Source organism: Rutidosis leptorrhynchoides, chromosome 1 (genome assembly GCF_046630445.1).
Source record: "Rutidosis leptorrhynchoides isolate AG116_Rl617_1_P2 chromosome 1, CSIRO_AGI_Rlap_v1, whole genome shotgun sequence".
NCBI lineage: Eukaryota > Viridiplantae > Streptophyta > Magnoliopsida > Asterales > Asteraceae > Rutidosis > Rutidosis leptorrhynchoides.
The window spans coordinates 137715087-137729629 of NC_092333.1; the positions used below are offsets into that span (position 1 = coordinate 137715087).

Sequence of the window (14543 nt, forward strand, 5' to 3'; positions counted from 1 at the left end):
CTTGTCAAGGCCCTGACGCCCCTGACGCCCATAATGGGGCGTCACCCGTGACGCTTTAGGGGCGTCAGTCAAGAATCTGACGGAAAAAAAGGTAAGCGTCAGAAAATTTTGGACCAATCAAATTTCTCCATTAATTTTTATATATTATTAAATTATATATTTTATACCCAACTTCCAATAATATTTTACCACATCACCCATCACAAATTTAACACTCAAATTTAACACTCCCCATTAAAAAAACTTCACTTCTTGACATTGCCACATCACCACATTTGCTTTTGACATCAAAGTGAGGGTTATATATGGTCTTATCACCTCAAGATGAATTGTTAGTGAAATTTAAACTAAAATTTAGGACCGTCTCAATAATTTAGAAGACCGAAAATAAAAATGAACTCTTATGCACGTAAAATTTTTTAATACAGACAACAACATTTTACTAAAATTTATCAATACGAAAGAAGTTTTAAAAACATTCGTATCAAATTGTTTTATTATCAAATATTTATTTGACAATTTTTCATTTAAATTAGTTAACTATTTGACATTGTTTTATTATTAAATAAATATTTAAAATTGTGGGTCATTATAAATTTATGGGCCCTGAACGTTTGTCCATATTACCCATGCTCGAAGACGTGTCAGACGAAACTTTTGAAAAATATTAAAAATGAAAAATCAATCATATCCTACTCAATTATATACTCATCATCATCATGTTGGTTATTAATGCCCAAGACACAACTTATGTTTATACTACTAATAACACTTGAACCTATATGGTCACATACAATGAGCAAATAAATATCAATTACATATTTGAATATGATTCTTATATTACAACCTTATTATACATGTTGTGACATTATTATTTAATTGAAATAATAATACTACAATTGTATATAAATGAATATCTATACATATGTATAAACATGTATATATGTAAGTAACAAGTATATTAGTTACTTGTTTATATCTTGTTAATTATTGATTATATATAATATAATGTAAAAGTGGAATTCATGATAACCTTGCACTATATTAGTGGGAGAAAAGTAAAAGAGAAATGATGAAGCATTACCTTTCATGATTAATTGTTTAAAGTGAAATGATTAAGCATTACCTTCTATGACTTGTTTGTGTTTCTTTAAAATGTATGAGAACATACATTTGCAAAACATACGGAGATACACAATTGAAAAGAAAGGCTTCCATGTGCTTTCATTTTCTCTCATGAAAATAACTTTTAAGAAAGTCTTTTAGTAAGTAAAAGAGTTAGTAGTTAAAATTAAGTTTTCAAGGGTTGTGAAGGACTAACATCAGGTTGATATTGGAGTTTGCTTTCGTGTGGATTACCGATAGATGGAGACTACTTTGGCTCCTATATTCTTAGCATCCATAACTTCTCAAGTTCAAAGTCTTCAAAGGTTGTAGTCTTTAAACTCACTATTTATTATTTAGTTTTCTTAACAACATGCAATTGGATCCTTGGTGGGGAGTTTTTGAAAGGTTTAAAAATTGTTGTACATGCTTCCACTGCTAAATAGTTTTATGAAAAATCATACAAACCCCTACAGTGGTATCAGAGCCGCTTTTGCATGTGTTAAGAAACTTATGTTATATACAATAAGAACTTGTTCTTATTATTAGAAATGAACAACTTTTTTTTCTCTAAAAAAAGAAAAAGTTGTAGATTTCTAAAATGCAACTTAGTTATTTTATTTGCTACAACCATTCCTTTTACATGCATGTATGGTTGTAGAAGTTGCTATTTATATATATATACTAGTTGATATATTAAGTTGCATGGTGCATAGAAAGCCTTTAGACCATTTTGTGATGTTTGGTTGTGTTGAAATTCGATTGGGTTGTAAATTATTCTTTCATTTATAATGGTTTGTAATAATTTTATTTTTCATGTTTTGTTTAATTTTGAAATGTAAAAGTATTAGTGTAGACTTGTATATTTTATCTATAAAAATGTAACAAGACATGAAGAAAATTCAAGATGGAGTTCTAAGCAATTTTGGAGCCATTTGCAACATCAAATGTTGACTAGGCAAGTGGGAGCTTCAAGACATCACAATGGAGCATGGATATTTGTTATGTCCTTAGATTGACCCGGTCCCTTCGTTTGGCTCACGAAAACCGATTAGAAAAAGGCTTGGCTATGCACCTATTAATTGTTATGTTTATGTTTGTATGTTGCATGTTTGAATATAGGATATTTGCATGCTAGAAAATAATTGTTATTATGTACCTAGTCTAACTAGGAACATTATTTCAGCTGCACATTTGTATGAATCTGAATACTCGTATGCTTTTCCTAATGGTAATATTTCAGTTTTCAATAAAGATGTTTTTTATTTTGAGGCACGACCTCACAATGGCATATATGAAGTTGACATACAAGATTCATCCAATAATAGTTCTATGTATAACATAAACACCAAAAGATCCAAGCATGACTTGAATCAAACTTATCGATGGCATTGTCGTCTTGGTCACATAAACAAGAAACGCATAACCAAACTCCAATCTGATGGAATTTTAAAATCAACTAACTCTGAGTCATTTGATGTATGCGAATCTTGTTTAAGCGGGAAGATGACAAAGGCACCTTTCTCCGATTCCGGAGAAAGAGCAAAGGATCTTTTGGGACTTATACATTCCGATGTATGCGGTCCTTTTAGAACTATGTCAAGAAATGGTGAAAGATACTTCATTACATTTACTGATGATTTTAGTAGATTTGGTTATGTTTACTTATTGAAACATAAACATGAGGCATTTGAAACGTTCAAAGTGTTTCAAAATGAGGTTCAAAAGCAGCTAGGCAAAACGATAAAGTTTCTTCGATCGGATCGAGGAGGTGAGTACTTGTGTCAAGAGTTTGACGATCATCTAAAGAATTGTGGAATTATTTCACAACGCACTCCACCCGGAACACCACAACATAATGGTGTTTCTGAGGGGAGGAATCGAACCCTACTTGATATGGTTCGATCTATGATGAATCATACTTCACTTCCTCCATCCTTCTGGACCTATGCCTTATTATCTGCTGCTCGCATATTAAATATGGTATCAACCAAAAAGGTTAATAAGACACCATACGAGTTATGGCATGGAAAGGTTCCAAATTTATCTTATTTGAAAGTTTGGGGTTGCGAAGCTCATGTTCGACAAGAAACTTCCAACAAACTTGATCCCAGATCTATCAATTGCATTTTAGTGGGATACCCAAAGGATTCTATGGGATATTATTTCTACAATCCTACCGAGAACAAAGTGTTTGTTTCTAGACACGCTACTTTTCTAGAAAAAGAGTTTCTATTAAATAAAACAAATGGGAGTAATGTAGAACTTGAAGAAATTCAAGAACCACAAAATGTCACACCTGAGGTTGGCACTAGCTATCAAAAAACTGTTGAAGAACCTGAACAATTGGTTGCTCAGGAACCTGAAGTAACACAAGACATTCGTAGATCTAGTAGACCTCGTCATAGTCCCGAAAGATATGATGAAATTTTCTTGGTGGATGAAAGTGAGCCCACTAACTACAAAGATGCTACATTAGATCCTGAATCTAGAAAATGGCATGAAGCCATGAATGACGAGATGCAGTCCATGTATGATAACGAAGTATGGGACTTAGTTGATCTACCTACTGAAAGCAAGGCTGTTGGGAGCAAATGGATTTTCAAGAAGAAAACCGATATGGACGGAAATGTACATACATTTAAGGCAAGACTAGTGGTGAAAGGTTTCACTCAAACTCATGGTATTGACTACGACGAAACTTTCTCTCCAGTAGCCATGCTAAAATCAATTAGAATACTCATTGCCATAGCCGCATATTATGACTATGAGATATGGCAAATGGATGTCAAAACCGCATTCCTTAATGGACACTTAAGTGAAGATGTCTATATGGAACAACCAGAAGGTTTTGTAAATCCTAAGTATCCTAATAAAGTGTGTAAGCTTAAAAGAGCCATTTACGGATTAAAGCAAGCATCTAGAAGCTGGAATATTCGTTTTGATGAGAAAATAAAAAAGTTTGATTTTATCAAAAATGAAGATGATCCATGTGTTTACAAAAGGGCTAGTGGGAGCATAGTAGTATTTTTAATCTTATATGTAGATGATATACTACTTATTGGAAATGACATCCCAACTTTACAAAAGGTAAAGTCTTGGCTTGGAAAGTGTTTTCAAATGAAAGACCTTGGCGATGCTGCTTATATTCTAGGAATAAAAATTCATAGAGATAGATCAAAGCGGCTAATCGGCTTGAGCCAAAGTGTATATATTGAAAAGATTCTAAAAAGATTGAAGATGCAAGATTCCAAACGCGGATTTTTGCTAATGTCACATGGTACAATATTGAGCAATTCTCAAAGTTCTAGTACAAATGATGAGCTTAGACAAATGAATGAAATTCCATATGCTTCTGCAATTGGATCCATTATGTATGCCATGTTATGCACAAGACCAGACGTATCGTATGCTTTGAGCATGACGAGTAGATACCAACAAAATCTGGGAAAAAGCCACTGGATAGCTGTCAAGAACATCCTAAAGTACTTAATAAGGACTAAAGATATGTTCTTGATTTATGGTAGTGTGGAAGAAGATCTTACTGTAAAGTGCTACACAGATGCTAGCTTACAAACTGATAGAGATGATTCAAGATCACAATCTGGATATGTCTTTATCTTGAATGGATGAGCTATAACTTGGAAAAGTTCTAAGCAGAAAGTAGTTGCACAATCTACTACAGAAGCTGAATACATTGCTACATCGGAGGCAGCACAAAAGGCTGCGTGGATGAAAAAGTTCATTGCTGATTTAGGGGTGATGCCAAGCATAGAAGACCCATAGAAATATTTTGCGACAACAATGGTGCTATTGCTCAAGCAAAAGAACCTAGATCGCATCACAGCACCAAACATATCCTTAGGAGATTCCACTACATACGTCACATAGTGGGAAACGGAGATGTTTGTATTCGCAAAGTTCACACAGATCAAAACCTTGCTGATCCTTTTACAAAGGCTTTGGCACAATCAAAACACGAGGGTCATGCTCGGTGCATAGGGCTTCGTAATGTTAATGATTGGAATGATTTATAATTTACTATTATGATATTTTGAAACATTTATGCAACATTTATATTAAATGATATGATGTATTTGGAGATAATCATGCTCATTAATAATTATTGTGTTCTTTATTAGTATGTTTAAATCCTTGAATAACATTGTTATTCTAAAACGTCCATAGTCAATCACACCTATGGGAATAGTTATGAATTAAGACTAATGTGAATAAGTTGGTTGACTTTCATGAAGATGAAAGTAGAGCAAGGGAGTTGCAACCAAATTCACCTATGTTTATTAGAGAATAAACATTGGACATGACCCACTTTCAAGATCACTTCATGGATCAATGTCATAAGTGATTCTTGAAAATGGTAATATCTTTATATCCTTAGACCGTAGATACATATTGGGTCTTAAGTGTGAGGATTGTTATACTTTGACATAGTCAAACGTTGTTCTTTAGCCAGGCAATCATAAAAGCTATTGTTAAGTATAATATGAGACACATGAGAGACGTGTGTAGTCTAGACGGGATTTGTTCCTCTCATCTGGATAAGAGATTGACATCTATGGGCCCCTCGATGATTTAAATTGATTAAGATGCGTGGCCACGCTCAAACTATATTGATGTATTCAATGGTGTTTGTTTTATCATTTCCAATCTTGATCGAGTAACATAATGTATGAGCTAAATATGAGATTGATTGCTATCCATGTCTCATGCTCAACGTGATGTCAGTAACAAAGGGATAACTGATACCTTACCTATATATTGATTTGAAGTTTTAGCTTGAGAATCAATGGATGCTCAGAATATATGACACATTTTCATGTGTTGTTAGGGGCAGTGGCATGTTGCTAGACGTTTACCACTGTCTGTGTTGACATATGTTGAATCTTGTGCAAGTGGGAAATTGTTGGTTATTAATGCCCAAGACACAACTTATGTTTATACTACTAATAACACTTGAACCTATAGGGTCACACACAATGAGCAAATAAATATCAATTACATATTTGAATATGATTATTATATTACAACCTTATTATACATGTTGTGACATTGTTATTTAATTGAAATAATAATACTACAATTGTATATAAATGAATATCCATACATATGTATAAACATGTATATATGTAAGTAACAAGTATATTAGTTACTTGTTTATATCTTGTTAATTATTGATTATATATAATGTAAAAGTATACATTGTATAACTATATTACTATATTATAGAATTATAGTGGAATTCATGATAACATTGCACTATATTAGTGGGAGAAAAGTAAAAGAGAAATGATGAAGCATTACCTTTCATGATTAATTGTTTAAAGTGAAATGATTAAGCATTACCTTTTTTTTTGGCAAAAATATTAATATGTATATATATAATAGAACCGAAGTTCAGGTGAAGCAACATTAGCAGTACTTGGTCACAAACGACCAAAACTCAATAAAACACACTATCTTCGTTCTAAACATGAACAACAATATAGAGCACAATAATGAATAACAATAGAAAAGTCAACAACACAAAATCACCAACCCTAGGCCTAAACAACATACACATAACCCGACCCCGTATCCAACCTCGCATCTTCACTCCTCAGAAGCCGCCAATCCAAACCATTCACCGGGCAACCCAAGAACACCTAACCCGAGGCCTATTTACCGAAGTTAACAAAGTCAACAACGCTGGCAACAACATCAAACCCACAGAAGGCCCGACGACGAGAAAAATGGAATGGATGACCAAACAAGCCGCAACAGAACAGTACCAAATGCAAAATCAAACCTTAGGAACCAGTCATCTTCACCAAGTTTTCTAAGGACGTTTACAAATCCCCGGATTCAAACAGTCATAGCTTCAAGCAGTCGGCCAATAACAGCTAGCTACCGACAGCAGCCACCAGCCGCAGCCGGCGACCGCCATCGGCATCCAACCACCACTAGCATTACCTTCTATGACTTGTTTGTGTTTCTTTAAAATGTATGAGAACATACATTTGCAAAACTTACGGAGATACACAATTGAAAAGAAAGGCTTCCATGTGCTTTCATTTTCTCTCATGAAAATAACTTCTAAGAAAGTCTTTTAGTAAGTAAAAGAGTTAGTAGTTAAAATTATGTTTTCAAGGGTTGTGAAGGACTAGCATCCGGTTGATATTGGAGTTTGCTTTCGTGTGGATTACCGATAGAGGGAGACTACTTTGGCTCCTATATTCTTAGCATCCATAACTTCTCAAGTTCAAAGTCTTCAAAGGTTGTAGTCTTTAAACTCACTATTTATTATTTAGTTTTCTTAACAACATGCAATTGGATCCTTGGTGGGGAGTTTTTGAAAGGTTTAAAAATTGTTGTACATGCTTCCGCTGCTAAATAGTTTTATGAAAAATCATACAAACCCCTACACATCATCATCATCATCATCATCATCATCATCTACTTTCAATAGATAGGTGCTAGTTTTGGACCATAATTTGATGACTACTAGACTTTATATGACTTCTTATCCAAATGTACGAGATACATTCAAGAAAAATATGGACACTAAAGAAAATTCAATATTTTTAACTTACATTAAATTTACATAAAACACTGTGTTTATACAAAGTCTCGATATATAATCAGCATATTTATGCACTAAGACATCAAATTTTATGTAATACTCCGTAATTCTCAAACCAAAATACGTAGTATATAAATGTTGTAAACATTTTTCCATAACCACATTAACACTGCAAATAGATAAAGATTTAGTGTTTCAATGTAAACTAAGTAAACTTGAGGGGGTCAAAATGTAAATTAGATTCAACTCAATAACTCCCACACCCCATGTGTTGTGGAGTTCACATAGAACTCTCCGTAACGCGCTATCAAAAACTCCATCTCGCAGTTTCATCAAATCCGTTTCATGGATTCGGATCCTTCGTCTGATCGATCGGTTAGTCTAAAATATTTTCAATCTATTTTACAGATCTCGTAATTTTATGTGTTTCTTCCAGCAATCAGAAGGATTTTATAGTTATACGATCTGTTTATGTTCGATTTGATCTATATCTTTCCCTTGCTTTAACCTAGGGTTTGTAGCTTATATCCATAGATGATTACATCAGTCGTTTATATTTGTTCGAATTGAGTCCTTTTTGTATCAACAATTGATTTCTTTTTTCACGTGTTATGTAATTGTTTGTAGTTTAGGTAATTTGATCTGTGAAAGCATGATTTATGTCTCTATGATTATGAAATTGAGCATATATAGCCCAAATTGAAGTAAAATTGAGGCCTTATTTTTAATAGTTACTGATTACACATAATATATTTGCAAACTGATTTTTGTGATTTTTATGTTTACTAATGTTTTAAAATTTAACTGAAATGCCTAAATAGTCTGCTTGTTAGGTAGCTACTTAGATATAGAACAAAGAAATAATGCTAACTCACAAAAATAAGGACCTTCTTAAAATACTGCGATCATTAATAGCAAAATTTAGAGATAGTTATTCATTAGTCTGCAATTGCTTCTACACAGTCTTGAATAACCTTATTTATTCTAATGTTAATTTATGTTTAGTGTGGTTATCGTTTTCATGTAGCTCTTAATGAGTTTCTAAAACATCATATCAACTCACCCGTTCTAATTTTACCAATACCAGCAGCAATTCAAGGATGCAAAAGCCACAGGATTCAACCCAGGATTGATTGTTTTGTTGGTTGTTGGCGGGCTACTGATTACATTCCTTGTTGGCAACTATGCGTTGTACATGTACGCTCAGAAGACGTTACCGCCCAGGAAAAAGAAGCCAGTCAGTAAGAAGAAGTTGAAGAGGGAGAAACTTAAACAAGGTGTTGCAGTACCCGGAGAATAGACTGTCAAAAAACGGAGCATAAATTTGTGTTAATGTTCAGTACCGTCTTGTTCTGTGATGATTTTAGTGTCTTTAGTTTTGTACCTGTTTATCTAATCGTGAGTGCTAGTTTAAATTGATCCGGTATTGTTAAGTGGTAACTTAGTGTACTAGCAGCCCAAGGGTTCTCCAAGTATGATTAATGGTAATAATCACCTTGGCTTAGTTCGTGTTCCATCAGGCTTTAATTATCCTTTTTCGTGGGTGTTTTACTTCCATCGTTTCAGAGGTGTCAAAATGGGTATGTGGGATGAGTTGGGGAAATGGTAAAACTTTGCTCAGTTCAGAGTTGTTAGACCCAAAACAGTTTTATGTCTAAATTATAAACATTTTCTTTTACATTAAATTCATCGAATATGCCTATAAATATATAAACAGTCACTTTTTTATTCCAAATGATTACAACACATCGAATGACTTTTCACTTGTTTGGCCACTTTAACGATTTCAATGTGTTATAGCTCGGTTTCTGTTTCATCATAAGCGGTCACAAATCTTCATAAATTAAAAGGAACCACTTGGTGACACTTGATTTTGGTGTGGTCGTTAGTTTATAATGACGTGCTTGGTTTTTATCACCCGGTGCGTAAACTTTTGAATGTCCTTTTAGAGCATTTTCAATGGTTAGTTAATAGAATGTCAATTCATTGTTAATCCATTGGCATCATTAGGAATGCTTAGTCAATCCATTGTCAATCCATTTATGTCTTCCATTTAGTGAATCTTAAGCATTTTGCATCACATATGAAATTGTTGTAAACATTTGTACAATTTGCTTTTAGATTTGTACCATAATTTAATTAATTTATTTTTAGTGGTTGAAGAATGATGTGATGGTTGGGAGTGATATGTGATGAGTTAGTGATGGGAAAGATATGAGAAAGAAACGGTAATGTGGCGCTGATGTGGCAGTGTGTTAATATGAAGAAGGGTGTCATGAATGGGAATGCTCTTACTAAACATTTGCATAACACTAACCGAATATGCTATTAACGTAATTTATCTTTTCATTGCTGTCAAAATTATTGTCCCATGATTAGATGTTGCATCTTTAGTAAAGAAGCTTGCTCTTTCTTTCTAAAACTGAAAGGGGGAAAAAGATATACGAAAAACCCTCTTTTTATAAAGATTAACAATTAACAATTGTAACAAATAATTAATAACCAACAACTTGTGGTTCAATGGCACCAGTCCCTATGAAGCTGGGGCCCCATGTGTGGAAGCTTGAAAGAACAACATACGCAAGTTTGAATCCTCGGGGGATCATGATTTATCTTTGACTCTCGGGTATGCCTTCGTGGCGCTGCATCAGCTTGCATTACGCATATGCTGATGCCCTTGTACGTTGGGTCTATCACGTGCCCTTGGAGGATGTCTTCGGGCTAGACTCTTGCCTATCACACATGGGATTCCTTGGTGGAGGTGATTTACAGGCATCCGACTCTTACGGGGTAGGTTGCTAAAGGCAACACAGAGTTTGTAACAGATAGCTATGGCCACCAAGTCAAACATGGGTAGTCGCCTGTATAAAGAATACACAACAATAACACCCTTTTTTTTTTTTTTTTTTTTGTGGATAAAGAAAAACAATACTTAATCCTGCAAATGTGGAGTACGAGGATGTAAGAATAGATAGACATTAATCCACCTATGGAGAGACTCGTTCTTATACTTTTCACATAGAGAAGTCATTCTCAATCCAAATGTACCATAAATAAATCGGTTATTTATAAGACAAAATTGCATAGGGGATCCCTGTGGTTTGTTCGATACAACAAGTGGAGTCCAAAAGAATTTTTTCACCTTGGGGGGTCACTGTGGTTTGCAATAGTTTCACCAGGGGTCCAATGTCCTAACGTCTGTCAATATTTAACAGTTTTGGGCCTCACATGACTTGCACTTGAGGGTAGTTTCGTCTTTTTAATTAACCCTCCAGCTTTTTTTTTATTTTATTTTCTCTTTTCTATTTCTCTCTAGCATTAGAAGTATGCCAAACTCGAGGTTGCTTCAATCAACCTGACCAAAACCTTCAATACCAAACTCTAATTAAAATCAAACAACGAGCGAAGATCTGCATTTAAAATTTATGAAATCAGGGTTCAAATGAAGAACAGTGAAAAAACCATTGTTGAAGGCTTCAAAATCAAACTCGAGATTTAGAAACTATTAGGCATTGATTCCTTCACAAATAATGCTCCAAATCAAATCTCTAACGGTCGACATTCATAAAATAAACCTGAGTCACAACAGAATTTTTGAATTTTATGAATGAAACTCATGTTGACCATTTACTCCGAAGTTTGACTCTTCGAATTAGATCTGAATTCTTCAAGTTAGACCTTTCAAATTCTGCAGACACATTCACGATAACATAAGGAACGAATCTGCTTTTTTAATTTACTCTCTAACATCTCCAATTGATCCAGAGATTAGATCGGTGACGTTTTTAACTAACCGAAGAACATGGATCAAATCATCATGAATCAATTAATGTAAATCAGTTGTGATGATGCACGAAGTGTAGGATATCGATCGAGATCAGTTTTCTAACTTCGATTTTGCTGAATGAAACATCAATGAAAGATTTCAATCTTTAAACGATGAACAGTGACGAGCATGTAATGTAGCAATAATATGTTTTTTGATATTTTGAATTTGATAATAATCAGCTGTTGTTGAATCTTTAATATGAAATATGTTGATGATAATCAGCTTGTATTTGAGTTTGGGTTTTGAAAAGAAATTTATGAATCAGGGTTTAAAATTATTGTTCATACATTTTTTGAACACCATTTCTAACCAGGTTTTAATTAAAAGACAATAATACTCTCATGTGCAGGTCATGTGAGGTCTCAAAAACGTTAAAATTAGACAGACGTTATGGTGTTGGACCTCCCGTGAAACATCTGCAAATCATAGTGACCCCCAAGGTGAAAAAAATCTTTTGAACTCCACTTGTTGTATTGAACAAACCACGGGGACCCCCCATGCAATTTTGTCTATTTATAATGACGAACTTACAATCCTTCCGACAAACTAGAGACACGTGAAAGAGTATTTAACAAAGATGAATATCTACAAATCTTCAGTTGAATTAAAAACATATCAAAGAATGACAAAATAGAACAAAAATGAAAATACTTTATCTATGCTCTATGTAGAGTTGGAGGATCTGGGTTGGCATAACAGGTTGGTGTTAGCTTGAGCTTATAAACAACTTGTCACTTTAATCGCAGAAGTTGGCAAAGAAAACTCGAGTTTAAAAGCAATCAATCAGAGTTTATTAAAGATGACACAAAACATTATCAAGTGTTGATACAAAATGCTGGTAATTGTCTATGCCTAAAAAGAGGAAATCTTTGAGGTTGTTGATATGGTCATCGTGTGTCAAGTTAGTTTTCTGCTTTAACCGAAACCAAAGCAACATCGATAGATTTAAATATATGTAGGTGTGGCTGGTGTATAAAAAATATCTAACAGGTGAGATTCACCTGTTTAATGTCATCATTATACGAAGATATATTTGCCGGACCCCCTAAAGTAGATATATACCATAATCAGATTTTGTAACAGGAGACTATGAACTTCACTGACATTGCAATTTGAATTACTTGATTCATTTGGAACAAAATCTTCACAACAAAGCGTACACACACAACTGGTTGTAACTTTATGTACACGCATATTACCATATATGTATATGTTCCAAAAACATATTAAAACAGCTCTCTAACTCCCTCTGTAATCAATTGCAAAATACTTTCAGGCTCCATTACGACCCATGGTCTGCTCCCCAGGAGGAATCATAACCAACATCGGTTGGGCCCCAAATCCCGGATGAGGAAGCCTACGGCGAATCTCACGGCCTTCTTGGCAAAGAGCACACGGGTGGCAGCAAACATGAGTTGCAAAATCACCTGCCACCTCAGCCTGGTCCAATTGTTCTTCATCCATATCACAACATCCACCGCATGATTTTCTCATTGACTCCCAGTTACCCTGTCAAACCCATACATTTAACGAGCATCATTAAAATGACACTGCTTTAGAGGTGGCAAAATGGGTGGGGCAAAATTGTTGCATGTAATTAAGTAGGGTCGGGTATGTTTGGGTTTGCCTGAAGCAATATATGATTCTGTCCAAAAGTTCAATTCTTCCAATAAAAGTTTCGAGTGCCACACACACAAACCACCTTATTACAATAAGAATCTAACATTTTGATTATAACGATTTACGTCGACATTCTAGTTCTGTTTTCCTACAGAATGGGTAGGATTTCGTTTCTCTAGGAAACGAATAAAAATTTGAAAATGTTTTGAACAGCAAAACATGTACTTTTTATTTTCCATAAAGGATGATGTACAAAGACATAAACGAAATATTATACTTACAAAAGGGAAAACGGGGATTTTTGTTTTCTGAAAAAACTTCTCCATAAAACACAAAACTTGAAAAATCTTTTAATCTTCAGTTTACTGTTTATATAGAAACTTTTACTGGGAAATTCAAAATTGTGTTTCCTACAACTAAATGCAGACTAAGAAATGATATGTAAAAGAACTACAATATTTGTAAAGAGGCCAACATTTTGAAGTCAAAAGCTGAGGAATAGAACTCTTCCTCCAAAAAGGCAACAAGTTAAGCTAACCACAGGCTAAAATCAAGCTAAAGTATCCAAATATCCTGATTATCAATAATCAATAATAGATATCTCGAGAAAAAGGTAATTAAGTAATTTAATATTAGGGGGAAAACTTACAGACTTCAAGATCGCTGCTACAGAATTCATCATTACGACCTAAACAAGCAAATATGCCTGAATCCCAATGAGCCCTAGGTAACGGTTCTCCCATGACGTTAACAATGCCGTTAGTTAACGGCAATCCGTCAGCAGTCCAACCAGAGGCGAAACTAGGATTTTTTTTCACTGGGCCAAATTTTTTTTTTAAACCGTAACAATTTTTTGAACAAAATTTGAAGATTTTGAGGCAAAAGTTTGAGAATTTGGGGTAAAATTTGAAGGTTTTGGGGCAAAATTTGTAGTTTTGGGGGAAAAAAAAAATCAAACGGGTCAAAGTCGAAAAATCCAAAATTTTTACCGTGAAAAAAACTCCACTGGGGCGGCCGCCCCCCTCTGCCCCTACACACTTTCGCCCCTGAGTCCAACCATAAACAGCTGCACGATGAGTAAAGCCTTCTGGAACTGTAGCTTGTTTCAACTCTGGATTGCACATCAAGTGACTTTGAATTGGGGATAAGGGTTTTGGTGGTGTTGTTTTCATCGGTGATTGCTGGGTTTGATTGTTGATTGTTGTCGTTATTAATTTGAAAAAGAGATTGATTTGATAAAAGAGGGCTTGATTACTCGTTAATTGTCATGATTTTTGATGAAAAGTTGATACTAGTAGGGTCTGTGTTCCATAGATATTGTGTAGAAGAAATGAAATGAGATGAAAGAGGAACGAAGGGAAGGGATTGTGAATCCTTCCAATTTGATGGCCATTAGGGCTCCCTGTGAAG

General features: G+C 34.4%; 2 protein-coding genes across 3 annotated transcripts; one reads left to right on the plus strand and one right to left on the minus strand.

The window, feature by feature from the left end:
• The first annotated feature begins 7948 nt into the window (after nt 1–7948).
• On the plus strand, nt 7949–9188 carry LOC139865626 (DNA-binding protein S1FA-like). Of its 2 annotated transcripts, none has more exons than XM_071853699.1 (2): nt 7949–8059; nt 8772–9188. In XM_071853699.1, the coding sequence occupies exons 1-2, from the start codon at nt 8030–8032 to the stop codon at nt 8982–8984; spliced, it is 243 nt and encodes an 80-aa protein (XP_071709800.1). In that variant the 5' UTR covers nt 7949–8029; the 3' UTR covers nt 8985–9188. The 2 variants fall into 2 exon arrangements, with proteins under 2 accessions (XP_071709800.1, XP_071709808.1); XM_071853707.1 differs by having other exon boundaries at nt 7970–8059; nt 8775–9188.
• A 3597-nt stretch (nt 9189–12785) lies between these two features.
• On the minus strand, nt 12786–14305 carry LOC139889421 (cell number regulator 8-like). Its single transcript, XM_071872377.1, has 3 exons — nt 14172–14305; nt 13787–13934; nt 12786–13022 (listed from the first exon to the last, which is right to left on the minus strand). The coding sequence occupies exons 1-3, from the start codon at nt 14303–14305 to the stop codon at nt 12786–12788; spliced, it is 519 nt and encodes a 172-aa protein (XP_071728478.1).
• Between the last annotated feature and the right edge of the window lie 238 nt (nt 14306–14543).